The sequence below is a fragment of the Danio rerio genome, chromosome 5 (assembly GCF_052040795.2).
Source record: "Danio rerio strain M-AB ecotype USA chromosome 5, GRCz13ab, whole genome shotgun sequence".
Lineage (NCBI taxonomy): Eukaryota > Metazoa > Chordata > Actinopteri > Cypriniformes > Danionidae > Danio > Danio rerio.
The window spans coordinates 43,837,843-43,865,555 of NC_141025.1; the positions used below are offsets into that span (position 1 = coordinate 43,837,843).

The window sequence follows — 27,713 nt, forward strand, 5'->3', positions numbered from 1 at the left end:
AAGATCTGGAGCAACTCTAACACTTCACAACGTACATGGAAACAAATAAAACTGTAAGAACAAAGAGGATTCCAGCACTACTTGTGATAAAGGAGATTCATTTATTGATAATACAGCTCTTTTTGTACTATAAAATATTCAGCTTCCTTTAATACTAGAGTTTTTCATGCCGTAAAATTATAATAAGTTCATAAATAAAAGTTCATAATACTGTTTTTTTATCCGATCCAGTTGCATCTGTTTATTTATATATATATATATATATTTAAAAATACAATGCAAATATCGTCAACTATAATTGTGACTAGTCGAAACGGTTATCTCTTATTACCATTATATACGGATACATGACGCATATTTTAGAGATATCTACAACATCATTAGAGATATCTTCATTGAGTTTTGACTAGTCAAAATACATTTACAGAGATCTCGAATTTCTAATTTTCATTCTGACTATTCAAATTATAATTGTCACTCGTCAAAATATAATTAGAAATATATTTATAGATAGTAAGAATAAAGGTTGAAATGCTAAAAAGGCTTGCCATAGGCGGCCGCATTTACGTTAACAGTGGCAGGCGCATTTAGCTGTGGCAGGTATCCATTTTACCCCTGCAGCCAGTATGTCAAAAACTTATACAACGTGCACACTTATTTGTATATTGTTATCACCGGAACTAAACCGAAAAGAAAATGAATGAATGAATGAATCTCTGGTATTAAGCAGTGGGTTAAGATATCACTTCACCTTTGAAACCCTGAAAAATAATGACGATTACCTACATCACAACCATCTTGGATCACCTTGGGAACCCGCGTTCTAATAATGACGTTACAGAACGCGGGGTTCTCAGGCGCACACACACACACACAGTTTTCAGTAGTAATCTTCCAATTAGTTCAAGCACAAAAAGTATTTACAGCTGTCAGATCGAGTTTGTGAAAGAAGCTCAGTGCGAGAATTATCGAGATTTATCAGCTTTGCTATTTTAAATTTCCATATTTACTTGTTGTTGAAACTAACAGAAATGGAGTACATTTGGAAGATGTTTGGTTTTTTTAAGGGGGAAACAAGCAATTGTTCCCGCCCTGAAGCAGAAAACACCAGCTCAGGTGAGTTTACTATGACAAGACTCTTCATTTCTCCAGTTCTAATTTAATAAATGTGGTCCTTAAAATATAGTTATACACAAAATACACAAAACCTGCAGTGGTAATTGTCTAGTACTGTGTTGTTTTTGTCGTATGTAATATTCCTGTAATGAACTGTATAACTTTCATATATCTCTAATATTTACCACAGTATTTTTTTGTACTGTAATGTTCTCCAGGTAAAATGTAGTATTTCACATTTTTGTAGTATTTACCACAGGACTTTTTGTATTGTATGTAATATTCCTGTTGTATTCTTGTGGCAATGAGTTGATATATTGCCTCATGAAAACAACAGAAAAATCACATGCATAACTGTAAACTGTTGTGATACTCCACTATAGAAAGTACTTCACAGATAATCACTTGTCATTGTCTTCTAGGAACATTTTAATACCATAAAAAATATAAAATCTATTTATGTTGTGAAAATTGAATAAACGGTTTACTGTATTTAATCCACTTTAGGAAGCAGAGACAGAAAAAGAAAAGTCGATGAAGCTTTCCAGAATGATGAAAATCAGGAGGACTTGATGCCAGCAAAACGCCATAAACCAGCACAGTTCCCTGATGACAGTGAAGAACCCAGCACCAGCTCAGGTCAGTTTACCATGACAAGACCCTTCATTTCTCCAATTCTACTATGATCAATTTGGTCCTTAAAATACAGTTTGTAAAGTTGAGCAATATCACATGACTGTTGTTACTTATTGTGATTCAGAAAGAGTGTCATGGGTAATAATTTAAAGCCATCCCTCACAAAAATATCCTGTGGTATTCCATATGATAAATCAGAAGAACAAAAAATTGGTGGTTATTGTGTAGTACTGTGCTGTTCTTGTGTAAGGTATTGTTGCATGTAATATTTCTGTAATGTTCTTGCAGTAAATAATAGTATTGCTTTAATGTGTTTTTAATATTTACAACAATACTTTGTATACTGTACAACAAAATCCTGTGGTAAAACCTACAAAAATGAGAAATTAATACCCCATTTACCACATTAAATTTTAAGTAAATTAAGTAGGATCAGTAAAGTAGGATCAGTAAAGCCCCTCTGAAGCCCAGTTTAAAGTGTTAAATTGGGTTTATGCAACCGTTCAATTACACAAATGTGTAAAATGCCTAGTAACAACCACAGTGTCTAAAAATCCTTTTGTCTGAAGAAACTCTGTCACAGAGAACATTTTAATACAATAAAGATGATAAAATCTATTTATGTTATGAACATTTTATGGAAAACACATTTTGTATCTAATCCACTTTAGGAGGCAGAAAAAGAAAACTCCAGGTGACTTTTCAGGATGATCAGGAGGACTTGATGCCGGCAAAACGCCGTAAACCATCACAGTTCCCTGATGACAGTGATGAACCCAGCACCAGCTCAGGTCAGTTTACTAACACAAGAATACACTTTTCTTCAACTTCGTTAAACCAAAAAAAGATGATATTTTGAAGAAAGCTGGAAACCTGTCTTCATTAAATTCCATAGTATTTTTTTTTTCTTGTCGGGGTTGAGGGGGGCTGGTGTTTGTGGGAGTGGAGATTGGCGGGAGTCTGATAATAATCATTAAAAAAAAGACATATGGAGTGCAAAACTAGCACTCAAAAAAGCATAAATCTGGTAAAAATTGGTAAAACAACAGGCATTATATATTAACTTAAGGGGAGAAAGCCGGTAGTTCGATGTGAAATTAGACATTGAGGAACCCCCATATTGCCAAAATGGCCTGATCCTCATTTCATAATTTACCTCTGCAAATATTCAGCTGAGAGATTGGTAGTTGCAAAGTTTTGACTATTTAGGGTCACCCTATACCGAGTAGTAATGAATGAATGAAGATTACTAAAATAAGTGACCATCTATAATTAACCCTTCCATATTTTGATCCACTTTAGGATGCAGAGGCAGAAAAAGAAAAGCCAAGGAAGCTTTTCAGGATGATGAAGATCAGGAGGACTTGATGCCGGCAAAACGCCATAAACCAGCACAGTTCCCTGATGACAATGAAGAACCCACCACCAGCTCAGGTCAGTTTACCATGACAAGACCAAGATTGTCTAGTACTGTGTTGTTTTTGTCGTATGTAATATTCCTGTAATGAACTGTATAACTTTCATATATCTCTAATATTTACCACAGTATTTTGTGTACTGTAATGTTCTCCAGGTAAAATGTAGTATTTCACATTTTTGTAGTATTTACCACAGGACTTTTTGTATTGTATGTAATATTCCTGTTGTATTCTTGTGGCAATGAGTTGATATATTGCCTCATGAAAACAACAGAAAAATCACATGCATAACTGTAAACTGTTGTGATACTCCACTATAGAAAGTATGTCACAGATAATCACTTGTCATTGTCTTCTAGGAAAATTTTAATACCATAAAAAATATAAAATCTATTTATGTTGTGAAAATTGAATAAACGGTTTACTGTATTTAATTCACTTTAGGAAGCAGAGACAGAAAAAGAAAAGTCGATGAAGCTTTCCAGGATGACGAAAATCAGGAGGACTTGATGCCGGCAAAACGCCATAAACCAGCACAGTTCCCTGATGACAATGAAGAACCCAGCACCAGCTCAGGTCAGTTTACCATGACAAGACCCTTCATTTCTCCAATTCTACTATGATCAATTTGGTCCTTAAAATACAGTTTGTTAAGTTGAGCAGTATCACATGACTGTCGTTACTGATTGTGATTCAGAAAGAGTGTCATGGGTAATAATTCAAAGCCATCTCTCACAAAAATATCCTGTGGTATTCCATATGATAAAACAGAAAAACAAAAAACTGGAGTGGTAATTGTGTAGTACTGTGCTGTTTTTGTGTAAGGTATTGTTGCATGTAATATTTCTGTAATGTTCTTACAGTAATTAATAGTATTGCTTTAATATGTTAGTAATTTTTACAACAATACTTTGTGTACTGTAGTAGTGTCCATTTTAATATGGTAATAATTTAACATTTTTGTAGGTTTTACCACAGGGTTTTGTTGTACTGTATGTAATATTCCTGGAATCTTGTGGTAATGAGTTGATATTGCCACATGAAAACAACAGAAAAAGCTTAAATCTCTTTGAATGAACAAGCTCTTATCTAATTCATTTGATTATTTCTTCATGTAGTTTTAAACAACTAGAATAAATCATTTAACAGAACTAAACTCGTTCTATTCTTTTCCATAAGACATGTTTCTGTTTTGCAAATCTAAAAAGTGGCTTGTTTCCTTTTTTTGAGTGTAATGAGTTGATATTGCCTCATGAAAACAACAGAAAAATCACATGCATAGCTCTAAATTGTTGTGATACTCCACTACAGAAAGTGCTGGGGTGATCCTGTCATATTTTGCTCAGCTTATTTGTTCTGTGGTAAATTTATTTTGTTCAGCAGGACAGTAGGATCAGAAAAGCCCCACTAAATCCCAACTTAAAGTGTTAAATTGGGTTTATGCGAAATGTTTAAAATACTTAAAAGCAATTACAGTGTCTAAAAAATTATTTTGTCTGTAGAAACTCTGTCTCAGATATAATCACTTGTTAATTGTTTTTAAAGAAACTTTTAATACAAAAAAATTATAAAATCTATTTATGTTAAGAAAATTTTATTTAAAAAAAATAAACTATTGTATCTAATCCACTTTAGGAGGCAGAAAAAGAAAACTCAAGGTGACTTTTCAGGATGATCAGGAGGACTTGATGCCGGCAAAACGTTGTGAACCAACACAGTTCCCTGATGACAATGAAGAACCCAGCACCAGCTCAGGTCAGTTTACTAACACAAGAACACACTTTTCTACAGCGTCGTTAAAGAGATATACTTCACCAAAAATGAAAGTTCTGTCATCATTTACTCACACTTTACTTGTTCCAAGCCTTTTTTATTTCCTTTTTTCTGTCAACCAAAATAGATGATATTTTGAAGAAAGCTGGAAACCTGTCTTCATTGAATTGCATAGTATTTGTTTTCCTGCTGTGGAAGTCAATGATTAGAGGGTTTCAGCTTTCTTCAAAATATATTCTTTTAGTAATAATAATCTCATAAAGGTTTGGAACCACTTGAGGAGGAGTAAATTGTGAGTAAAACATGACACGCTGAAAAACATAAATCTGGTAGAACTTGGTGTAAAAACAGGCTATATATCAACTTAAGGGGAGAAAACCAGTCGTTCGATGTGAAATCAGACATTGAGGAACCCCCATATTGCCAAAATGGCCTGATCCTCGTTTCGTAATTTTCCTCTGCAAATGTACTGAGAGATTGGTAGTTGCTAAGCTGCGACTATTCGGGGTCACCCTATACCGAGTAGTAATATGAATGCAGATTACTAAAATAAGTGATCATCTATAACTAACCCTTCTATATTTTCATCCACTTTAGGATGCAGAGGCAGAAAAAGAAAAGCCAAGAAAGCTTTTCAGAATGATGAAAATCAGGAGGACTTGATGCCGGCAAAACGCCATAAACCAACACAGTTCCCTGATGACAGTGATGAACCCAGCACCAGCTCAGGTCAGTTTACTACCACAAGACCCTTCATTTCTCCAATAAATTTGGTCCTTAAAATACAGATTGTAAAGTTGAGCAATATCACATGACTGTCGTTACTGTTTGTGATTCAGAAAGAGTGCCATGGGTAATAATTCAAAGCCATCTCTCACAAAAATATCCTGTGGTATTCCATATGATAAAACAGCATAACCAAAATAACTGGAGTGGTAATTGTGTAGTACTGTGTTGTTTTGTGTAAGGTATTGTTGTCTGTAATTTTCTTGTAATATTCTTGTGGTAATGAGTTAATATTGGCACATGAAAACAACAGAAAAATCACATGCATAGCTTTAAATTGTTGTGATACTCCACTAAAGAAAGGGCTTTGGTGATCCTGTCATATTTTTCTCAGCTTATTTGTTCTGTGGTAAATTTATTTTGTTCAGCAGGACAGTAGGATCAGTAAAGCCCATTTTTAAAAGGGATATCACAAGGATAGGAGTGTCAAATTGGGTTTATGCAACCGTTTAATGACACAAATGTGAAAAATGCATAGAAACAACCACATTGTCTTTAAAATCCTTTTGTTTGAAGAAACTCTCTTGTCACAGATTATAATCACTTGTCATTGTCTTCTAGGAAAATGTTAATTAAGTATAAAACATCAAATCTATTTATAATTTGAAAATAAATGTTTGTTGTATCTAATCCATTTTAGGATGCAGAGGCGGAAAAAGAAAAGCCAAGAAAGCTTTTCAGGATGAGGAAGATCAGGAGGACTTGATGCCGGCAACACGCCGCAAACCAACACAGTTCCCTGATGAAAGTGAAGAACCCAGCACCAGCTCAGGTCAGTTTACTACCACAAGAACACACTTTTCTTCAGCTTTGTTAAAGAGATATACTTTTCTGTGGTAAATTAATTTTGTTCAGCAGGATCACTAAAGCCCATTTTTGTTAGAGATATATCATGAATAGGAATGTTAAATTGGGTTTTGCAACCATTCGATGACACAACTATATAAAATGCATAGAAGCAACCACAATGTCTTTTGGTTTGAAGAAACTGTTACATATTATAATCACTTGTCATTGTTTTGTAAGAAAATGTTAATTAAGTATAAAACATCAAATCTATTTATAATTTGAAAATAAAACGTTTGTTGTATCTAATCCATTTTAGGACGCAGAGGCAGAAAAAGAAAAGCCAAGAAAGCTTTTCAGGATGATGATGATCAGGAGGACTTGATGCCGGCAACACGCCGCAAACCAACACAGTTCCCTGATGAAAGTGAAGAACCCAGCACCAGCTCAGGTCAGTTTACTACCACAAGAACACATTTGCAACCATTCGATGACACAACAATATACAACTAATATATAATACACAGAAGCAACCACAATGTCTTTTGGTTTGAAGAAACTCTGTTACAGATTATAATCACTTGACATTGTTTTCTAAGAAAATGTTAATAAAACATAGAATATCACATTTATTTACATTATAAAAATTGAATAAAAAGTTTATTGTATTTAATCCACTTTAGGGGGCAGAGGCAGAAAAAGAAAAATGGAGGAAGCTTTTAAGGATGATGAAGATCAGGAGGACTTGATGCCGGCAACACAGCATAAACCAACACAGTTCCCTGATGGAAGTGATGAACCCAGCACCAGCTCAGGTCAGTTTACTTCCACAAAACACACTTTTCTTTAGCTCCACTTTCAGTAAAGAGATAGTTTTCTGTCTCATCACTGCTGACAATGAACTGAAAAGTTTCCAACAACTTTCAAATACATGTAACTGAGATAACCTTCAGGTTAGAGACTATTTCAATAAGAGCACAAGAGATTTAGAAAATATAGAACCAACATCAGTGTGGGTATTTGCAGAAACTTACAAAAAGAAGGTGAATAAGAAATTAGTATCAATAAACTATTCCTGTCTGACATCAGCAAAGAAACACTCAGCCATGTATATGAAATAGAAATGGGAAAAGGAAGCTAATGTAATTATAAGAAAAGAGGTATGGTTATCTATGTGGAAAACACACATGATCACAATTAACCCAGATTCAAGGGAATTTATTTGGAAAAAATAAATATTTTCCAACTTGTAATAAAAAATGGTGAATGCTGGAGAAAATGTGGAAATGCAATGGCTGATCATTTTCACATAGTTTAATATTGTAATATTATTCACACATTTTGGCAAGATCTGAAAATAGAGATAAAAACAATAATGGGATTGAATCTGTAATGTAATTTTAAAACTATGTACATGGAAAATAATTCTTCAAAATAACAAAAAATTATACATATCTCCTTATTACACTGCTTGTAGTGCTGTGCGTCATTTGTTTAACCCTTTAAGGTTACGTGCTGGCTGACTGACTGACAGGTGCGTGATGTGTGAGGCCAGCAAACACGATGTATAGCTGTTTCACTTTACTTCAGGACACATTAATACCGCTCTGTAGGTCTTCAATATTTATTAGATTTGCTAGGAATATTTTTGGAGACATACTTGTTAAATAAATTCACTATATCGTTCTTCATCATTGTTTATTTGAGAGCGCACAAGAAGATCTGCACTTGAGCAGCATATTTGAGGGGTTGTGCAAGAAGTTTTGTGCATGAGCAGAGGAAATCGGCGCGCAAGCAAAAAGATTGGCATGCTTAAAAGCTATTACATAAATGCGATCTCAAGTTGTAATACTGCGCTCACGACATTTGTCATTGTAATAACGCCACAGGTAGTTGGTAGATCTGTATAAAAAAGGCCTGCTTTCACAGCTGGAAAAAATCCTACAGGAAACACTGCTTAGGAATTTAAATAAGATTGTATCCAGTAAAGATATATATGAAGAGTCCAGATGCAAAACCCTCTAAACCCATCAGACCACTTTTTTTGTAATAAGCATTTTCTATCAAACACCTATAATTAGGTTCAAACGAGTCATTTTCTAGATAATGAAAAGGTTATTGGCTAGTAAATGAAATAACTTTTTTTTTTTTTCAAAAATGTCACTTTAGACAATTCTTTGGTTTTTAACAAGGTATATTTTCTTTTGCGTTAAAACCAGCTAAATCCACTTGTGCTTTTTATGCAAAACCCTGTAAATCCACAAATTGGGACAAAAAAGTATAATTTGTTGCAAAATCACTAAAGAAGCAATTAGAAATTATTTTACCAAACAATAAACACATACACAAACCTCCTAAAATTAAAAATACAGAAATCTGTCAAGTAAGTGGCAGTTCATTCCGCTGTGGTAACCCCTGATAAACCAGGGACTATATGGAAATCTGTCAAGTAAGTGCATTAATCAATAACATTAAAATTGACATTACTTACATCTTAACATTATCATTTCTGAATGACATCCTAACTTCTTTCGTGAAACAATGTTGCCGTTTAATGTAAAGTAATTCGGATTCATTTAAAGTAGCGTCACTGCGTAAAAAAAACATGAATGCATGCTGCACTTCTGACTGTAAAGTGTGTTTTCTTTTTCTTATAATGCACAGAGTTTTGAGGCAAGGGACATTTTCATTTGCCATTCACTGACATTCAGACAGGCTCATGAACTTCATCAAACTCCATCTTTTAAAATCTAAATTAATAAAACAGTCTGCTCATAAAAGCCCGCGTATCAGAGCGCTGTTACATTGAAAACATGATTCGATTCACAGCTTCTGATTGGTTCTCGGGACATAGTGGGTTTTGCTGTCAAAGGCAAGTGGCGTTTAAAGGATTTTGCAAACAAACTGTTATTTCTGAATGTGTGGATGCTGGGATTTAGATGAACATGTACTATGTGTATAAAGCATTTGCTTTATGTCTTTAGCTCATTTTTGGCGGAAGTGACGTTAAGCGGCTTTTGCATCTGAGCCCTTCATATATAAAAAAAATAGTTCAGCCAAAAGTGAGGATGCTGAAATTGTTTGTTGGCTATACACAGCTTGACACAAACAGATATGCTGATAATGAGAGTGAACGCTATGAATGCAGATGCCCTGATCTGCTCATCCACAGAATAGGCAAAGCATTATTGTAGACAAAGAATCAGGAGACTAAAATGTAGTTTTTTTGGTTTAATCTTTTACTATTTGAAAGTGCCTTCACATTTTTAATAGTTGAAAATATTATAAAATATAACAGATATTGTGAAAGATTAAATCCCTGCTGCCTAGATGCTTGTCTGACAGTTACAGATCATGGAAAGTGAAACTTAAATGTCAAGGAGGGTGAATTTGTTCAAGCATGTCAAAATATTTACCAAAAACATTTTTATTTTCAGTTACAGCATTAATTACATGAACGCATGCTATATACCGACTGAGGGGGAGAAAACCAGTGGTTCGATGTGAAATCAGACATTGCGGAACCCCTTAATAGCCGAAATGGCCTGATCCTCATTTCATAATTTACCTCTGCAAATATTCGACTGAGAGATTGGTAGTTGCGAAGTTACTGAGTAGTAATGAATGAATGCAGATTACCAAAATAAGTGATCATCTGTAAATAACTCTTCCATATTTTGATCCATTTTAGGATGCAGAGGCAGAAAAAGAAAAGCCAAGAAAGCTTTTCAGAATGATGAAAATCAGGAGGACTTGATGCCAGCAAAACGCCATAAACCAGCACAGGTCCCTGATGACAGTGAAGAACCCAGCACCAGCTCTGGTCAGTTTACTACCACTAGAACACACTTTTCTTCAGCTTCGTTAAGGAGATATACTTCACCAAAAATTCTGTCATCATTTTCTCACACTTTTCTTGTTCCAAACCAGTCGGTACCAATAGCCTAGTGGTTAAGTGTGCCGACATATAGCACCATGGTGCTCATGGCGACCCATGTTCGATTCCCGACTCGAGGACCTATGTCGACCCTTCCCCTCTCTCTGGTCCTAATACTTTCCTGTCTGTCCTCCACTATTCTATCCCAGTAAAAGGTGAAAAAAAACATAATTATATACTTGTTCCAAACAAGTCTAATAATAATAATAAAAAAATAAATAATCACATATGGAGTGCAAAACTGACACTCAAAGCATAAATCTGGTAAAAATCTGAACACGCATTTAAAAAAAATGAATGCTGGGGGATTCTTTCACTTCATTTGGGAGACAATTCCAAACTTATGGAGCATAGAGCCTAAAATAGTCCTGCCAGATCGCATCAGGAATACAGAGTGAAATTCTAAAAGTCCAGCGCTAGAAGAGCGTATAGCAAACGGATTGGATTATATTTTGATAAGCAGTCACTAAAGGGGTGAAAACCAGTAGTTCGATGTGAAATCATGTGGAACCCCCATATAGCCAAAATAGCCTGATCCTCATTTCGTAATTTACCTCTGCAAATATTCAGCTGAGAGATTGGTCGTTGTGAAGCTTTGACTAATCAGGTTCACCCTATACTGAGTAGTAATATGAATGAACGCAGTAGAGCTGCACAATTTATCGTAAGAAGATTGCGATCTTGATTCGACCCCCTAGACGATCTTAATCCAGCATTTCTACGATTCTGTCAATCATATTTTCAAGTTCAGGAGAGAAGCAATGATGGCCGCACAAGTCCTCACATTGCTTTACATACGTTGTTCAGCAACATGGACACCTCCAAATGGTGTTAAAAGTCACATGCTGTATTTACAAGATACAATTCACCTCAAAATGTCATTTCTGTCTTTGTCATGTTTTTGTGAGTGCAAAATCATTCGTGACATGAGCTGACCGTCAGCTGTTACCACAGAAAGGGAGGGAGCGTGGGCGCACGCCTCTGAGTGAAGTTTACTTAGTGAACAGAACCTGCATAAGCTGTAAATAACAGGTAATAAAGTTGTAAATAACAGTTTGTGGCACAGAGTGATCGTTTGGAAGTCGCGCGGGCAGTGAACCGCTCTTAGCAGTGAAAATGAAACCGAAAGCGTGCACAGTGTTGCCAGCCCAAACAGTATCCAAAACCAGCCGAAATGCAAAAATACCCACCCAGTCTTCTGTATTCACGAAAATGACGTCAGTGACAGATTTTAAGCAGAAAACGACAGATTGTAAGCATATGTCTGAAACAATAATTCAACATCAGAACTATCAGCAGCATTGATGACCAGAACAAATCTAAAGTCTGTTCAAGGGAACCATTCCAAGTCTATACAAAATTAAGCATTTTAACTTACAGTACAGATACACAAAGCCTATTGCTGTTTTACCACATGTTTGAGAATGACAATAATAATAGCCCACTCATATCATTCTTTATTTTACATCTACAGACTCGTGAGAAAATCCTGATCTTTATTTTAGGCAAAAAAAAAATTTCGATTCTCATTTTAGCCAGAATTGTGCAGCTCTAGAATGCAGATTACCAAAATAAGTGATCATCTGTAATTAACCCTTCCATATTTTGATCCACTTTAGGACGCAGAGGCAGAAAAAGAAAAGTCGAGGAAGCTTTTCAGGATGATGAAAATCAGGAGGACTTGATGCTGCCACCTCAGTTCCCTGATGAAAGGGATGAACCCAGCCCCAGCTCAGGTCAGTTTACAATGACAAGACCCTTCATTTCTCCAATTCTACTATGATAAATTTGGTCCTTAAAATACAGATTGTTAAGTTGAGCAATATCACATGACTGTCGTTGATGATTGTGATTCAGAAAGAGTGCCATGGGTAATAATTTAAAGCCATCTCTCACAAAAATATCCTGTGGTATTCCATATAATAAATAGAAGAACAAAAAACTGGAGTGGTAATTGTGTAGTACTGTGTTGTTTTTGTGTAAGGTATTGTTGCATGTAATATTTCTGTAATGTTCTTGCAGTGAATAATAGTATTACTTTAATATGTTTGTAATATTCTCCAGGTAATATGTGGTATTAAATTCACATTTTTGTAGGTTTTACCACTGGGTTTTGTTGTACTGTATGTAATATTCTTGTGGTAATAAGTTTAAAATTAAAGTTTAAAGTTTAAAATACTTTTGTTTGAAGAAACGGTAACAGATTCTAATCACTTGTTCAAATAAAATAAAATTTAGAATATGAAATGTATTTATATTATAAAAATGACTAAACTTTTTATATATTTAATCCACTTTAGTTGAAGAAGCTTCTCAGGTTGATGAAGATCAGGAGGACTTGATGCCGGCAGCAAGCAGTGAACCATCACAGTTTCCTGATGAAATTGAAGAACCCGGCACCAGCTCAGGTCAGTTTACTTTGATAAAAACAATGTAGGTGTGTTTACATGGAGCCTTTAAATTGGTTTAAAAGTTTAATCCGAATGATAAATGCTTCATATAAACACCTCAATGGAATAAACATGGTCAAACCAAATGAAATTGTAATCAGTTTGAAAGGGTGGTATAAACCTTGCCATATTTGAGTTTTGTTGGATATATTCAGGAAGCATGTTTTCTTTGAGCTGATCCAATTAAAAGTTCAGTTCGTATATCTGAATGTTTTTGTTTTTGTAGTTTTGTATTAAATAACAAAATTGTGTTCATGTGTAGGAATATTAAAAACTGTGTGTATGGAATTCATCATGATGTGGAATTAGATCAAATCAGTGACATGATAATTGTAAACAAAACCATGAGACCTATGAAGGTTTAGACCCCTAATAAATAATATCTGTAGCTTAATGTGTGTTTAAGTCATGTAAGTGGAAGTGGGTGGAGTCAGGGGTGAACGCGATTCAAGGAATGTTTATGCTGAAGAATGGAGGTGCTGGAATGGTGTAATAAAAACAAGCTAAAGCTATAAATGATGGGTCCTGTTCATCTCACAATAATAAACCTTTGTTCATTGTAATCCCCTTAAGGAAGCAGAGAAGGAAATGCTGAGCAACATTTTCTGGATGATGAAGATGATGATTCCTCCTACGACGAGGATCCAGAATTTTGTAGAAGAGACACCGGCCCAGGTCAGTCTTCTATCGCAAGACCTCACATTTCTCCTGTAATTTCTGTAACATGGTATCATGTTTCTCCTGAAAAATCTCCAGTAAATTCTGTATAGTTTTGAATAGTGGTGGGCAGAGCGAGGATTCATGAAACACTGAAACAGTCAAAGCAAATGTGTCTCTACAGTGAAATCTGTTAGTCTGAAACCGCTTTGACAGAGAAGCAGTTGAGGAAATATAATATGTTGTGTAAAACATTCATTTCATCAAGTGATTGGATTGTGGATAATGTTCACATCTGGAATGCAGTTGTCATGAGTTTGAATCCAGGGCAAAGCATGTAATAAACATTTAAAATATGTGGTTTCATAGTTTTGTTCTTGTAATGTGTTCGGTCTGACATATGAATAAACTCTTTGTAAATAAATGCAAAGTTTAAGAGAAAGAGTAGGAAGGTCCACAAGCCAGGATTTGAACTCAGAGCATCTGCAATGTGCTGTAGTTACAGTACATGTTGCCGCACTGCCCACTAGGCTGTGTGCGATTGTGTGGATTTTCAGTCAATCAAATGCAGATTTAGAAAGGATGTCAAGTCTCGGATCACCGAATGTATGTGACACGTGTGTTTTAGATCAGTGTTTCAATAGTGCTGAGCAAAGGTTAATCACGGTTAATCACGTCTAAATAAAAGTTTGTTTTGACATAATATATGTGCGTGTGTTATATAATATATATGTAGTGTTGGGGATAACGCATTACAAGTAACGTGAGTTACCTAATAATCTTACTTTTCTAAGTAATGAGTAAAGTATTAAGTAAAAATTTTGAGTTACTATTTAAAAAAATGTAAAGCGAGTTACTTCTTAGTTTAATTAATTCACTTTTTAAATAATAAATTGCTGAATTCAAATTAATGTTGAATGAGAATTTTCTCTCAACAGAAACAGATAAAAACCAACAATGCAGAGTCTTACATTTCAGTGATGGAAATATTCCCATTATTCTCAACACATGGAAGACAAGGAAAAGGGGCTCGTACACACATAGAGAGACACGAACGTGCTGGTGAAGTGTGTGTGTGGGTGTTTATAGCAGTTTGACTGATAAATATGAATTTGTAGCAAAATCTATGTAAATCGTTTGCATGCATGTGTCTATATATATATAATAAATATACTATGATTAATCGTGATCAATTTTTTCCCAGCATTAGTTTTGAAACATCTGCGCTTCGGCATCTGGAGGCCAAAATGTCAGTTTTGGCATTTTTAAGTTTTATATTTTTGTCAGTAAGCAAACACAGTTCCCCTTCGGGGGGAACTTCAGCACTATAAGTGGATTTGATTGTAAAATCCACGCATTGGGAGGTTCGGTTCAGAAGCTACTCGTCTGAAAGAGTATTGAACGGGCCAATTAAGAATGAATTGGCAGCGCAAGCCTGCGCAGGTGAGCGGCATAAGCAATCAACTGAGTATATAAGCTCACCTGGCGCAGCAGACGCTATCCTTTTCGCTTCAGAGACTTTCTGATCGAGTCGATGAGGGTTCCTCCTGCTGTGACCAGCGATTCTGAGCGAACGAGAGCATTCTCCCGGTCCAGAGTGTGTACACGCAGTGGCAGACGGTCGAGCTGGGTTTCTCCCTTGCCTGGCGTTCTTTGGGTCCGGTCCTCCAGAGCGGTGCGTATAAAGTTGCAAACTTCACAGAAAGAGCAACATAGTCGTGCAGCACGTCCTTATCAGGACGGCGCTCCGACTGTGCGTTTCTGGATGCGGTGGTTTCCTGTCCTCGGATGATGGGCGCGGGCACTGTGTTACATGTCTGGGGGTCCAGCATGTTAATGCGCTGCTCGCGGGCAGTTCATGTCGTCATCGCGATGCCATGACTGTTGCGCAAGATCGCGGTTAGCCTTTGCAAAAAGGCGAACCACCCCAGTTGTCCCCTGCTCTGCAGCGGGCACTCGGGCAGATCTGAGGGTTTCAGCGAGAGATAATCCGTCGCCCACGGGCCCGCGGACCTCCCGCTCCTCTAAGCGCTCCATCCAAGCTTCGGGCGGAGGAAGCGATCCGTCTAACAGATGGTAGCCCTTACGCCCGATGACACCGGAGACCAGATGTCCACCGCGGCATCGGAGGGTGGGCTTTCATTGTCCGATGATGATCCAGACCCGCTCGCCCCCTTCGGGCTGGTGAGCGCTGTCACTACGGATCCTGAAACGGACATGTTAGCCGTACTTTCCCGGGCTGCTTCGGCCGTGGGTTGGAGATGGTTTATCCCCCAGCTCCGCGGCCGGACCGACTAGAGGGGCGTTCCCTTCTTCCCGGAGGTGCACAGTAGGCTCACGCGGTCTTGTAAAGCACTTTTTTCTGCTCGTGCTGCGTGTTCCTCCACCCTAACCACTCTTGACGGTGAAACAGCCAGGGGGTATGTGGCGATTCCTCAGGTTGAGTGCGCGATGGCGGTAAATCCGCGCGGCGCCTCTTCTTGGCGGGGTCCGCCTCGTCTCCCATCCAAAGCCTGTAAGTTATCTACCTCCCTCGGAGCTAGAGCTTACATAGCTGCGGGCCAGGCTGCTTCCGCCTTGCATGCGATAGCCACCTACCAGCGCTACCAAGCGCAGGCGCTGGCCGAGCTGCACGAGGGTGGGTCCAACCCAGGCTTACGAGCTTCGCACCGCCGCCGACTTAGCTCTTCGGACTACTGAGTCCGCTGCGTGTGCGTTGGGGAGGACGATGTCCACATTAGTGGTCCAGGAGCGCCACCCCTGGCTGATATGCGCAAAGTCGACAAAGTCCGCTTTCTTGACTTCCCCATATCCCCAGCCAGGTTCGGCGACACTGTCTGTGAATTCACCCAGGAATTCAAGGCGGTGAGAGAGCAGTTGGTGGGTGATGTCTTATCGGCGGTCCGTAGCCCGCTCCGCCCGCCGTGCCATTCATACCTGCTCCTCGCCGAAGGCGCCCGCCTACGAGAGCTGCTCCGCCCCCGCACACGCCTAAGGCGAAGCGAGCGCGTCGGGCACCTCGGAAGCAGGCAGCCCCCCTGCCCAGAACGCCGCTAAGTCCGGCAACGGACCGCGAAGCGCCCCTGGGACAGGCCATCTGGAGAAGAGGGAACTTGCTCTTTCCCCGCTGGAGGGCGGGGCCCCATTTCCAACGGCACTTTTTACTGCCATGAAAACATTATGAAAGGGCACTTTTCACTTCCCCAGATGTGACAGCCCGAAATCTGCCAGTCTGGGACGCTATGCTTTCTAGCTTGCAGATTCGGTGCGTTTCGCCAGTGGCTCACGAGCGCTGGGAGGACGGTCTCCTTTCTCCCACCCCTCGAGCCTCCCCTCCGGAGCTCGGGTTTGGAGTGAGAGCAAATATCTCACCTCCAGCTTTTCCGTGGGACCCGCGAGCTTCCCGGATCAGCACACCCACTCCGCGCTGCCCCACTGCTGGTACGTCAGCGATTGTAGCGATGAGTCCATTAGCGAGAGCTCTGCCTGCCTGGTTAGCGCGGGCCAGCTCTTCGCGGTGGCTCATACGCACAATCAGACTCGGCTATGCGATTCAGTTCGCGAAACGGCCCCCCAAGTCACGGGTGTGTATTCACCAGGGTCAGCCCCCTGTCCGCCCCTGTCTTGCGAGAGGAGATTGCTGTCCTCCTGGCGAAGGATGCAATCGAGCCGCTCCCTCCAGCCGAGATGGAGAGCGGGTTTTACAGCCCACGCTTCATCGTGCCCAAAAAGAGCGGTGGGTCACGGCCAATCCTAGATCTGCGCGTTTTGAACCGCTGCCTGCACAAGCTGCCGTTCAGAATGCTCACGCAGAAGCGCATCCTCCGGTGCGTTCGTCCTCTGGGTTGGTCTGCAGCATTAGACCTGATGGACGCGTATTTCCATGTCTCCACTCTTCCTCGCCACCGACAGTTTCTGCGGTTTGCGTTTGAAGGTCGAGCTTGGCAATACAAAGCCCTCCCCTTCGGGCTCTCTCTGTCTCCGCGGGTCCTCACCAAGCCCGCGGAGGGTGCCTCAGCGCCCCTTCGGCTCGCGGGCATCTGCATACTCAATTTCTTTACGACTGGCTGAATTGCCCTCTCTTTTGATTATGCACAGAGTTGATTATGCACAGAGACAAAGTGCTCTGGCACTTCCACCTGTGGGGGTTTCAGGTCAACCGAGAAAAGAGCAAACTCGCCCCCGTGCAGGGGATCTCTTCTCTCGGGCTGGAGCTGGACTCGGTCACCATGGCAGCGCGCCTCTCCGGAGAGCGCGCTCAGCTGATGCTGTACTGTCTGAGAGAGCTCGACAGTAAAATAGTGGTCCCACTGAAACAATTTCAGAGGCTCCTGGGGCATATGGCATCCGCAGCCGCTTCATGCCGCTCGGATTATTCTATATGAGACCACTTCAGCACTGGCTTCACGATCGAGTCCCCAGACGCGCATGGCACGCGCGCGCACACCGAGTCTCTGTTACTGCGCTGTGTCGCCGCGCCCTCAGCCCTTGGAGCGACCCCTCGTTCCTACAGGCCTGGGTGTCTCTAGAACAGGCGTCCAGTCTTGTTGTCGTTTCAGCAGACGCTTCCAACACGGGCTGGGGGGCTGTGCGTTGCGGGCATGCGGCTGCGGACCTGTGGAAAGGTACCCAGTTGCATTGGCATATCGCCTGGAGCTGTTGGCAGTGTTCCCCGCTCTCCACCGTTTTTTTCCGGTGTTGGAGCGGCAACACGTGCTGGTCAGGACGGACAGTACGGCGGCGGTGGCGTATATCAGCCGTATAGGGGGTATGCGCTCTCGCCGCATGTCTCAGCTCGCCCGCCGTCTGCTCCTCTGGAGTCATCCGCGGCTGAAATCGCTGCACGCCATTCATATTCAGGCAAGCTCAACCGTGCAGCCGATGCGCTCTCACGGCAGCCTTGCGTCCTGGAGAATGGAGACTCCACCCCGAGTCTGTTCAGCTGATATGGGCGCGATTCGGGGAAGCCCAGATCGATCTGTTGCTTCCCCCGAGATCGCTCATTGCCAGTTGTTCTTTCCCTGACCGAGTGCTCTCGGCACGGATGCACTGGCTTACAGCTGGCCTCGGGGCACGCGCAATACGCGTTTCCCCCAGTGAGCCTGCTCGCGCAGTTACTGTGCATGGTCAGGGAGGACGAGGAACAGGTTGCTGGTTGCGCCCCTCTGGCTCAACCGGACCTGGATGTCAGAGCTCTCCCTCGCGATAGCCCTCCCCTGGCAGTCCCTTCGAGAGAGCACCTACTCTCTCAGGGACAGGGCACCACCTGGCACCCTCGCCGATCTTTGAAGAGATTTTTAGACGCGAGGAAGACTTAGGTAACCTCCGATTGCGGTGGCTAATACCGTCACTCGGGCTAGAGCCCCCTCCCCGAGCGCGCCTATGCCCTGACGTGAAGTCTATTCACTGAATGGTGTGTCTCTCGCTGAGAAGACCCCCGTAATTTGCCAGATCAGCGTTGTGCTTTCTTTACGCCGAGAGAAGTTGGAGAGCAGGCTGTCGCCCTCCACACTCAAGGTTACGTGGCTGCCATCTCCGCTCTCATAACGCGGTGACTGGCAGCACCGTGGGAACGCATAACCTCATCATCCGGTTCCTCAGGGGCGTTAAGCGAATTAATCCACCCCGCCCCCTCTCATGCCCTCTTAGGATCTCGCTCTCGCTACACAAGCCGCGTCAGATCCCTTCGATCCTCGACTCAGTATTTTCTGTCCCTGAAGACAGCTCTGCTGGTCGCGTTGATATCGATTAGAGGGTCGGGGACCCGGAGGCATTTTTCGGTCAGTGACTCGTGCCTGTAATTGGGCTGGCTTCTCTCACGTATGAGACCCCGCCCGCGATATGTGCCCAAGGTTCCTACCACTCCGTTTTAATACGAGGTAGTGAGCCTGCAAGCGCTGCCCTCGGAGGAGGCAGACCCAGCCCTTATTTATTGTCCAGTTCGCGTTTTGCGTATTATCCGGACCGCACTCAGAGTTTAGATCATCTGAGCAGCTCTTCGTCTGTTATAGCGGTCGGCAGCAGGGAAGTGCCATACCGAAATAAGTTCCCACTAGATTGTGGATGCCTTTCTTTCACTATCAGAGCCGAGATGAGCCGCGTCCCCCGAGAGCGCGTGCGCACTCCACTCGGAGCTTCGCATCCTCTCGAGCGCGCGCACGCGGCGCCCCTCTAACAGACATCTGTAGAGCTGCGGGCTGGGTGACACCCAACACATTTGCAAGGTTTTACAATCTGCGAGTGGAGCCGGTTTCCTCAAGGGTATTAGGTAACCCTTGGTGATTGAGGAAACAATTCGGTAGGGTGTTGAAACACGCTTGCTGCGCCATTTTCCCTAACACGGAGATACGTGCGCCTTTTTATCTGTCAGTAAAGTTCCCCGTCAGGTGAGCCCTGCAGATTCCTCCGTGGCCCCCAGCACTGACTCAGCGGAGGAGTCACTTGCTGGCCCACTACGTTGTAGGTCTGCCCGCTGGTCAGCCCGCGTTTTGGGTAAAGGTGCCTGCTATGCGTGGTCCCCACTAGGCGATCCCATATGCTTATTCAGCCACGGTTAAGTCCCCCCCCCCTGGGCGGACCCGTGTCTTCCCTCCCCGCTAACCACTCTTTTGCTATGCGTACTCCCCCTTTTTAGGGCTAGTCCATATGTAAATTCTGCCATCTATCCCCCCTTGGGTAACGGATGGCCTCCGCAGCGTCCTCCCTATCGGGATTGCACGCTTCCCAACGTACTGTCGTATTTTCCTAGAATTATCTAGATGCTCACGACTTCCCAAAAAATATATATAAATCCGTAAAACTTCTGTTGAAGTAGGATAAATTAGGGCCAGGGACACGTTGGAGGACCGCGCCCCCCATGATGTGGGTGCGTCACGCTTGCTTGACTATCTCCTCATCGGGGGTGTTGGTAAGGTGCAGTCATTATGGCGCTTTCAATGGGCTCCCAATGCGTGGATTTTACAATCAAATCCACTTATAGTGCTGAAGTTCCCCCCGAAGGGGAACGTTCGAGGTTACTAAAGTAACCCTTCGTTCCCCGAGGAGGGGAACGGAAGCACTATACTCCGTCGCCATAATGACTGTCCCTTAGCTGTTGAAAGTCTCTTCAGCTTAAAAAGGATAGCGTCTGCTGCGCCAGGTGAGCTTATATACTCAGTTGATTGCTTATGCCGCTCACCTGCGCAGGCTTGCGCTGCCAATTCATTCTTAATTGGCCCGTTCAATACTCTTTCAGACGAGTAGCTTCTGAACCGAACCTCCCAATGCGTGGATTTTACAATCAAATCCACTTATAGTGCTTCCGTTCCCCTCCTCGGGGAACGAAGGGTTACTTTAGTAACCTCGAACGTTTTATAGCATGCTGAACCTCAACAGAAATATATTCTCCTACTATCACAGTAAGACAAAAACAGAAATGAGCAATCCTGGTAAACTGTCATAATCCTTTTGTTTGATTTTCAGGATCTCCTCTTGACAAATATGAGCTTGGAAGGAAGCTAGGAAAGGGAATCTATGGCACTGTCTACGTGGCAACACGCAAATCTGATGGAAAAAAGGTAAGTCACTTTTGCTGCACATGTTGTTTACTTAATTTTTTCTTCTTGTAAAGGAAGTGGTGTGCATATGGACGCATGTCCATGTTGGATTATACACATGTATTATTGGATTTATTATGATTCGTTTTTCATTGCTTTGGGGAAAAAATATTTATATTTTGTTTCTTTTGCAGGTTGCCCTGAAATTCGTTTATATGCCGAACTGTTACATAAATCGGAAAGTAAGTAAACACAACACAATGAATATATCTGAATATGTGTTGAATCTATATTAAACACATTATTTTATACAGTTATAATTGTGCAGATACATTATACAGTTCACATGCTCTAACCTTTTTCTAATATTTTTCTCTAGCCTGGACGTGTCTTTTACCCGACTTCGGAGGCCAGAATATTGCTTGAACTGAAGAAGCCTTCCTTATGTCCCCACATCATAGAGTTGTATGACTTTTTTGAAGTGGAGGAATATGATGTTTTGGTCATGGAGTACATGCAGCCGAGTATGACCTTGACTGCATTCTTCAGGAGAAACAATGGTCCCTTGACTGAAAGTGTAGCGCGACTCTTGATCCTGCAGATCCTAATTGCATTAGAACACTGCCTGGAGCATGGCATTGACCATAGAGCAATCTATGAAGAAAACATCCTGGTGAATCCAAAGACCCTTCAAGTCAAGTTGATTGGTTTTGGCTGCAGTGATTACATTGCGGGCGACTTAAAACCGCACGCTGGTAAGATGCTTTTCTCTTCACCTCTCCTGCTGAAACCTCTGGTATTGCTGGTCACCGGCAGTTCTAGATTTTACAATTCATGCTGGCTGTTATGCTGGAGAATTTGAACTGATTGTTTTTTTATTTTTTAATGCTGCTTATTAATATCCCAGCTTATTGAACTCCTACTTTTACACTGACCACTTGTAATGAAATAGTTTTGATGGCTTAATAATTATAAATTGCTGTTCTACTCTTCTAACTCACAAATCTGTTGCTTACAGGATTTGACCAAATCTACTGCAAATGTATGTGGCATTCTCGTCTAGTAGAAGTTGGTTTCTTGAGGAATGCACATTTTGCTCTAGAAGAAAATGTTGAGTGTGTGGCAAGACTCCTGGCAAGGATGGTGAATGGATATTGGCCCCTTCGCTCTATGGTTGAGTATCCAAGATTTCACCCCAGTGTATCCAAAGGTGAGACAATAACTCAACATAAAGTGCTGTTCAGATATAATAGGACAGTGTTGTCAAGACTGTAAAAATGTAAAATTAAGTCTAACTTCATATACAGTTTTCATGTTAGGCATGTGAGAACATACAGGATTAATCAATTCTCTACGTTTCTACAGAATGCAGAGATCTTCTGAAAATGTGCTTCGGTTTTAATGTTGACGATGGACCCACTTTGGAGGATATTATTGATCATAAGTGGTTCAGCAAAAAGATAGACACCTGATGGACAGAAACCACTGGCACACTCTGGTAGGCTTATTGACACTTCTGGTGGCACATCTGCAGGGCTTGATCGTGGATATGGTGCAGGTCCAAGTAGGTCACCAGGCAGATGTTTAGACAGCCAATAGGATCAATGCAGAGATTCGTCTATACCTTTAATTAAATGACACAACATCTGACGCACAGAAGCCATTGCGCCTGTTAATATGCTTGGCGACTGGTGTCAGTGGATAGCGGCATGTGCCACTGGAGCTTGTGACGTGCGCTGATGCGTTGCGTCCTGTGTCACTGAGATTGTCGCAGTACATGTCGCTGTGTGGCTCCTCTAGTGGTGACTGACAGCTCCTGCTGCTGCTGCTGACGATGCTGACTGCTGACTGAGCATGAAGTAGGTTGTGTAACACAGACACTTAACAACAGAACAATATTTCATTAATAATATAAAAACCGCCAAAAATAATATTTATTACATTGCAGAGTTTGTTTATACAACATACTGGGCTTAGAAATATTCATATTATTACTGCACTTTAATGCTAAAACAGCGTAAGATAATTTGTTTAAAGAAAAAATCTGAAAATAATGTAAAATATGTAGTTTGGTTTACTTAAAAATCACCAAATTAGAGATTTTACTTAAGTGTTTTATTATTTTGTCGTTCACTAAACATACTGTAATGTAATTGTGGTAATGTCAGCAACACTGCTTATAAAAATGAAATATAATGCAAAAAGATAGAAATGATAATTATAAAAACTTATATAAATTATATTAGAATTATAAAAATTCTGTAAATTAAAATGATCATTTCTAAGTTGTAATTTGAAGATTTGAGAATGCACAAAAATTATAAAAAACATATTTGAAAATAATTTTGATTGAAGCAAAAACAAAAAATAAATGTGTGATTTTTGAATGTTTAGTTTTCATTTAGTTCATTTCACAAAGTAGAAAGTGCAAAAACATCAATTTGCATGAGAAGTGCAGTTTTATACAAAAGTTTTACATGAATAACTAGTTGCTTTCATTTAGTTTCATTTAATTATCCACTGGAAAAAGTAAAGTGAGGAATTACTGGAATAGCTGTACGTGATACAATATCCTAAATAAATGACCTAATACATTTAAAGGGACATGAAACTAATTTTAAAATACAGAAGCCTAATATTGTTGTACAAATGAACACTGCAATGTACGTCGACATCACTTTGCATTTTCAGCGTCACACATGACAAAAATGAATATTATTAATATTGTCATAATTGAACTTTATCACATAATTCACTTTTTTGAAACCACTAAAAAATAGTTTTGTTGTCATCTGGTGTGACACCCTTATTTATTGTTTATTATTATATTAATTATATATGGTCATTATATAACTAATGCATTAACTAGTGTGTTCAATAATGTATTAATAATTAACTCTAGTGTTTAGTTTACATGAGAGATTTAGTATTGCTGATTAGATGGGTTGTTCATTGTCAGGTCAGGTTATCTAATCCATGATCAAATGCATTAATGTATGTGTAGGTAAACGTTATGTAATTATAAAGAATGAATGTGAAGTGGTGCATTAGAAGACGAGTAAGTTAACATTAACAAATAATATGTAGTGTTGAATAATAGTCATTTCTCAGCATCAGTTCGTGTTACATCATGTATTAAATAGCAGATTAATATATGTTTAGTTAACATTAACAACGATTAAGTGTTGCATAACTGATGTGTTGTTCACTGGTAATTCATGTTACCTAATGCAGTAACTAACATTAACTCATACTCCCTTATTGTAAAGTGTTCCCAAGACATTTATTATTGTAAATTAGTTATTCAAACTATGTTTTATATGCTTTTAAAATATTCTTCAACTTAGAAACACGTGTACATATAAATATATAATATATAGTTTATTTAAATATTTAGATGAAATTTATATAAATATATTTTTAAAAGAATTACAATTTCACAGGAGGGCTAATCATTTAGATATTTTATAATAATTTGAATACTATATGATTATTATTTTGTTATATATTATATCATTTTGATCTGTAGTTAATATAATTGTCATACAATAGTATAATTATATTTAATATTAATATAATATGAAATATTGTTCTGTCGTTGAGTGTGTGTGTTACACAACCTACTTCATGCTAGAGATCTGCAAATTTGAATCCCGCTCCCGCCAGGTTTTAGCCCGAACCCGACCGCTCCCGCTTATATTCAGCATTTTTTGTCCCGCTGCCTGCCCCACCCCATTTTCTACCCGCCGCACCCGATCCCGCTAAAGAGGGGGGGGGATGAGAGCAAAACCGAAAACCACCCAGCTATACAGAGTCCAGACAGCCTATTACAAGCTGTCTGTATAAACACACAACACAAGCATACACACACACACACACAAGCACGAAGCACACACACACAGGCAAAGCTCTCTCATTTATGCGCACACACACACACACACTTCTCATACGCACACACACACACACACATACACACACACAGCAACAACGAAAAACATAGCATAACGCTGTCTCATTCATACACGTACATATGCTCGCTCGCGTGGGTTTGGCGCTATATTGCTATATATTGTGGATATCCCGTCCAAAATACAACCAGTTATCGACCGCTCCCGCGCTTTTTTCGAAAATGTATTCCCGCGCCGCAGAAATCTGACCTCTGCAGACCTCTACTTCATGCTCAGTCAGTAGTCAGCATCATCAGCAGCAGCAGCAGGAGCTGTCAGTCACCACTATAGGAGCCACACAGCGACATGTACTGAGACAATCTCAGTGACACAGGACGCAACGCATCAGCGCACGTCACAAGCTCCAGTGGCACATGCCGCTATCCACTGACACCAGTCGCCAAGCATATTAACAGGTGCAGTGGCTTCTGTGCATCAGATGTTGTGTCATTTAATTAAAGGTATAGACGAATCTCTGCATTGATCCTGTTGGCTGTCTAAACATCTGCCTGGTGACCTACTTGGAACTGGACCATATCCACGATCAAGCCCTCCAGATGTGCCACCAGAAGTGTCAATAATCCTACCGTCCATGATGGATACTCATACTCATCAAACCCTCCATCATCCAGACTACAGCTTCACCCATTTGTATTCATCTGAAGTGAATGTAACTGAAACTGCTTTAATGATGATGTTTGTATTAAACTGAAGTGAATAAAACTGAACTTAATTGGTTTTGATTTAAGTAGAACTACAGCAGCATTTGACCTCCACTCTCCTAAAATTGATTTCATTCTCGATTCTTCATCTATGTTTAGCTGCTTTGTCACAGTCTACATTTTAAAAGTGCTCTAGAATTTATAATGTCTTGACTTTGTTCTCAGTATCTGTTCCTGCACCACACGGCTCTTAGATAATCAGCTTGATAGATGAGAGCTTTATGCATGAACTGTGTGGCTGACGGTAATGTGCAATATTGCAATGGGTTAGCTAGCTAGCAAGGTCAGCTGTGATCTTTTAAGTTGTAACAATAACACTATGAATGCTAGTATTATAATGTTGATTAGTCATGTGTTAAAGGCATTTGCATTATGGATAATATCTAGATTTAATGGCAATACTACTTTTGAATTCAGAAAACAGTGTATTAGCGAGCACCACCATGTTCTATGGTAAGTGAAAGAAGAAAAGGTCAGAACTGGCTCTTCCTGCAGTAAAATGAGGATGAGATGGGTTTTAGTGACCATGAGAATGATGCAGATTGAACATTTGATAAAAGCGGTGATTGAGACAGTTCAAGTAAGTTAGCTCTAGACAGGCGTAGTATATAGTATAATATATGTGTAATTCTTCAACTACGGGCACTTCAAGGTCCTTTGATCATATATCCAAATATATATATATATATATAATTTTGTTCAAATTCCTCTTACTTTGTCAAACTAATAATAAAACCTACTTAAAAAATACTAGCTTTTTATTATATTTTTTCATATTATTCAACCTCCTTTTAGGTTTCAAAATCACTGTTTTCACCTTGTCGCACACCCAGAGTTTTAAACTTCAACAATGAAAATAACATTTAAAATATTATTTTTCTGGTATCTATTAATGTATCTTAATGAAGCACTAGTGAAATCATTTAAATATATTATAGTTATTAATGTGAGACTATTATCATTATTACTTTTTTATACAATATATCAGTGTCATTTCCACCACAACACTGTAATGTCGCTTTAAAAAGTTTGTGTGAGATTATTTAGGTGGTTTCTATGAAAATGAATAGTGCCATCTGAGAACATCTTCAAGATGGAAGGAATTTACATTTTTATCAACAACACTTGAAGAAAAATGAAGGTACTGCTTGAGAAGGAAATACATTTATTCTACATCATTTCCAAACATGCTGAACAAAATGAAGGTAAATAAGAGTGTTTTGTATACATGAAAGGCTAGTATCAACTCAAAGCTAATCTGTGAAGCTATTTTTCATTTTTTCACAATAAACTGTTGAAACGTCATTTTTACTACTGTCATTTCCATCACCACACACATTTAAAAAAAATATTTAAAAAGTTCTCATCACATATTAAAAGTGTATTCACAATGTATAAGTTCATGCTCTATTTAATATACAAATTCAGTTTATTTGTTTTCTAATAATCTCTTAATCAAATTAATATTCAATTTTAGAGTGTGACAGGTGTACAATTGGAGGAGCAAGGGGAGGGATGGGAGGGTCAGACCAGGGAGGATCAGAAGAAAACGTCCAGGGGGGGTTCAGGTGCCCCGGCAGGAAACCAGGTTGTAGCCGGAGGGTTCGTCCCGAGTAGCGAAGAGGCACAACAGGGAGGAGCGGGAGGGATGACCCAGGGACAATCCAACAGGAGATACAAGGCAGGAGGTCTGTGGGGAGCCGGCTGTATGAGAGGCAACTGGACTGGAATCGGCTGAGCTGGAAGCAACTGGACAGGAGCTGGCGGGGCTGGAGGCAACTGGACTAGAGCGGGCGGGGCTGGAGGCGGCTGGACTGGAGCCAGCGGGGCTGGAGGCGGCTGAACTGGAGCCGGCGGGGCTGGAGGCGGCTGGACTGGGGCCGGCGGGGCTGGGACCGGCAGAGCTGGGAGCCGGGCTGGGACCGGCAGAGCTGGGAGCCGGGCTGGGGT

At 40.4% G+C, this 27,713-nt stretch overlaps 5 protein-coding genes across 17 annotated transcripts in view; 3 read left to right on the forward strand and 2 right to left on the reverse strand.

The window, feature by feature from the left end:
- The window catches only part of LOC141385583 (uncharacterized), a 607,868-nt gene that overhangs the window by 365,210 nt on the left and 214,945 nt on the right, over positions 1-27,713 (reverse strand). The window lies entirely within an intron of this gene.
- The window catches only part of LOC147844106 (serine/threonine-protein kinase pim-3-like), a 151,754-nt gene that overhangs the window by 99,990 nt on the left and 24,051 nt on the right, over positions 1-27,713 (forward strand). The gene's annotated exons all lie outside the window — the stretch shown is intronic.
- Positions 1-27,713, forward strand: part of rufy3 (RUN and FYVE domain containing 3) — an 881,807-nt gene that overhangs the window by 67,368 nt on the left and 786,726 nt on the right. The gene's annotated exons all lie outside the window — the stretch shown is intronic.
- Positions 1-27,713, reverse strand: part of LOC147844108 (uncharacterized) — a 93,040-nt gene that overhangs the window by 17,703 nt on the left and 47,624 nt on the right. The gene's annotated exons all lie outside the window — the stretch shown is intronic.
- Positions 821-23,450, forward strand: LOC147844109 (uncharacterized). Of its 8 annotated transcripts, XM_087253909.2 has the most exons (19): positions 838-1,116; positions 1,624-1,755; positions 2,424-2,543; positions 3,055-3,186; positions 3,615-3,746; positions 4,806-4,925; positions 5,541-5,672; positions 6,370-6,501; positions 6,835-6,966; positions 7,199-7,330; positions 10,207-10,338; positions 12,072-12,188; positions 12,753-12,860; positions 13,476-13,577; positions 21,021-21,115; positions 21,289-21,336; positions 21,474-21,849; positions 22,113-22,304; positions 22,460-23,450. In XM_087253909.2, the coding sequence occupies exons 1-19, from the start codon at positions 1,032-1,034 to the stop codon at positions 22,564-22,566; spliced, it is 2,526 nt and encodes an 841-aa protein (XP_087110035.1). In that variant the 5' UTR covers positions 838-1,031; the 3' UTR covers positions 22,567-23,450. The 8 variants fall into 8 exon arrangements, with proteins under 8 accessions (XP_087110038.1, XP_087110041.1, XP_087110035.1 ...); XM_087253912.1 differs by lacking the exon at positions 10,207-10,338 and having other exon boundaries at positions 821-1,116; XM_087253915.1 differs by lacking the exons at positions 3,055-3,186; positions 6,370-6,501 and having other exon boundaries at positions 829-1,116.

Bases quoted from the DNA above. Each gene is read 5' to 3' on its own strand.
- LOC147844109 (XM_087253909.2), top strand. From the start codon at position 1,032: ATGGAGTACATTTGGAAGATGTTTGGTTTTTTTAAGGGGGAAACAAGC. The intron at 1,756-2,423 runs GTCAGTTTACCA...AATCCACTTTAG, and splicing joins AGAACCCAGCACCAGCTCAG to GAGGCAGAAAAAGAAAACTC. The intron at 4,926-5,540 runs GTCAGTTTACTA...CATCCACTTTAG, and splicing joins AGAACCCAGCACCAGCTCAG to GATGCAGAGGCAGAAAAAGA.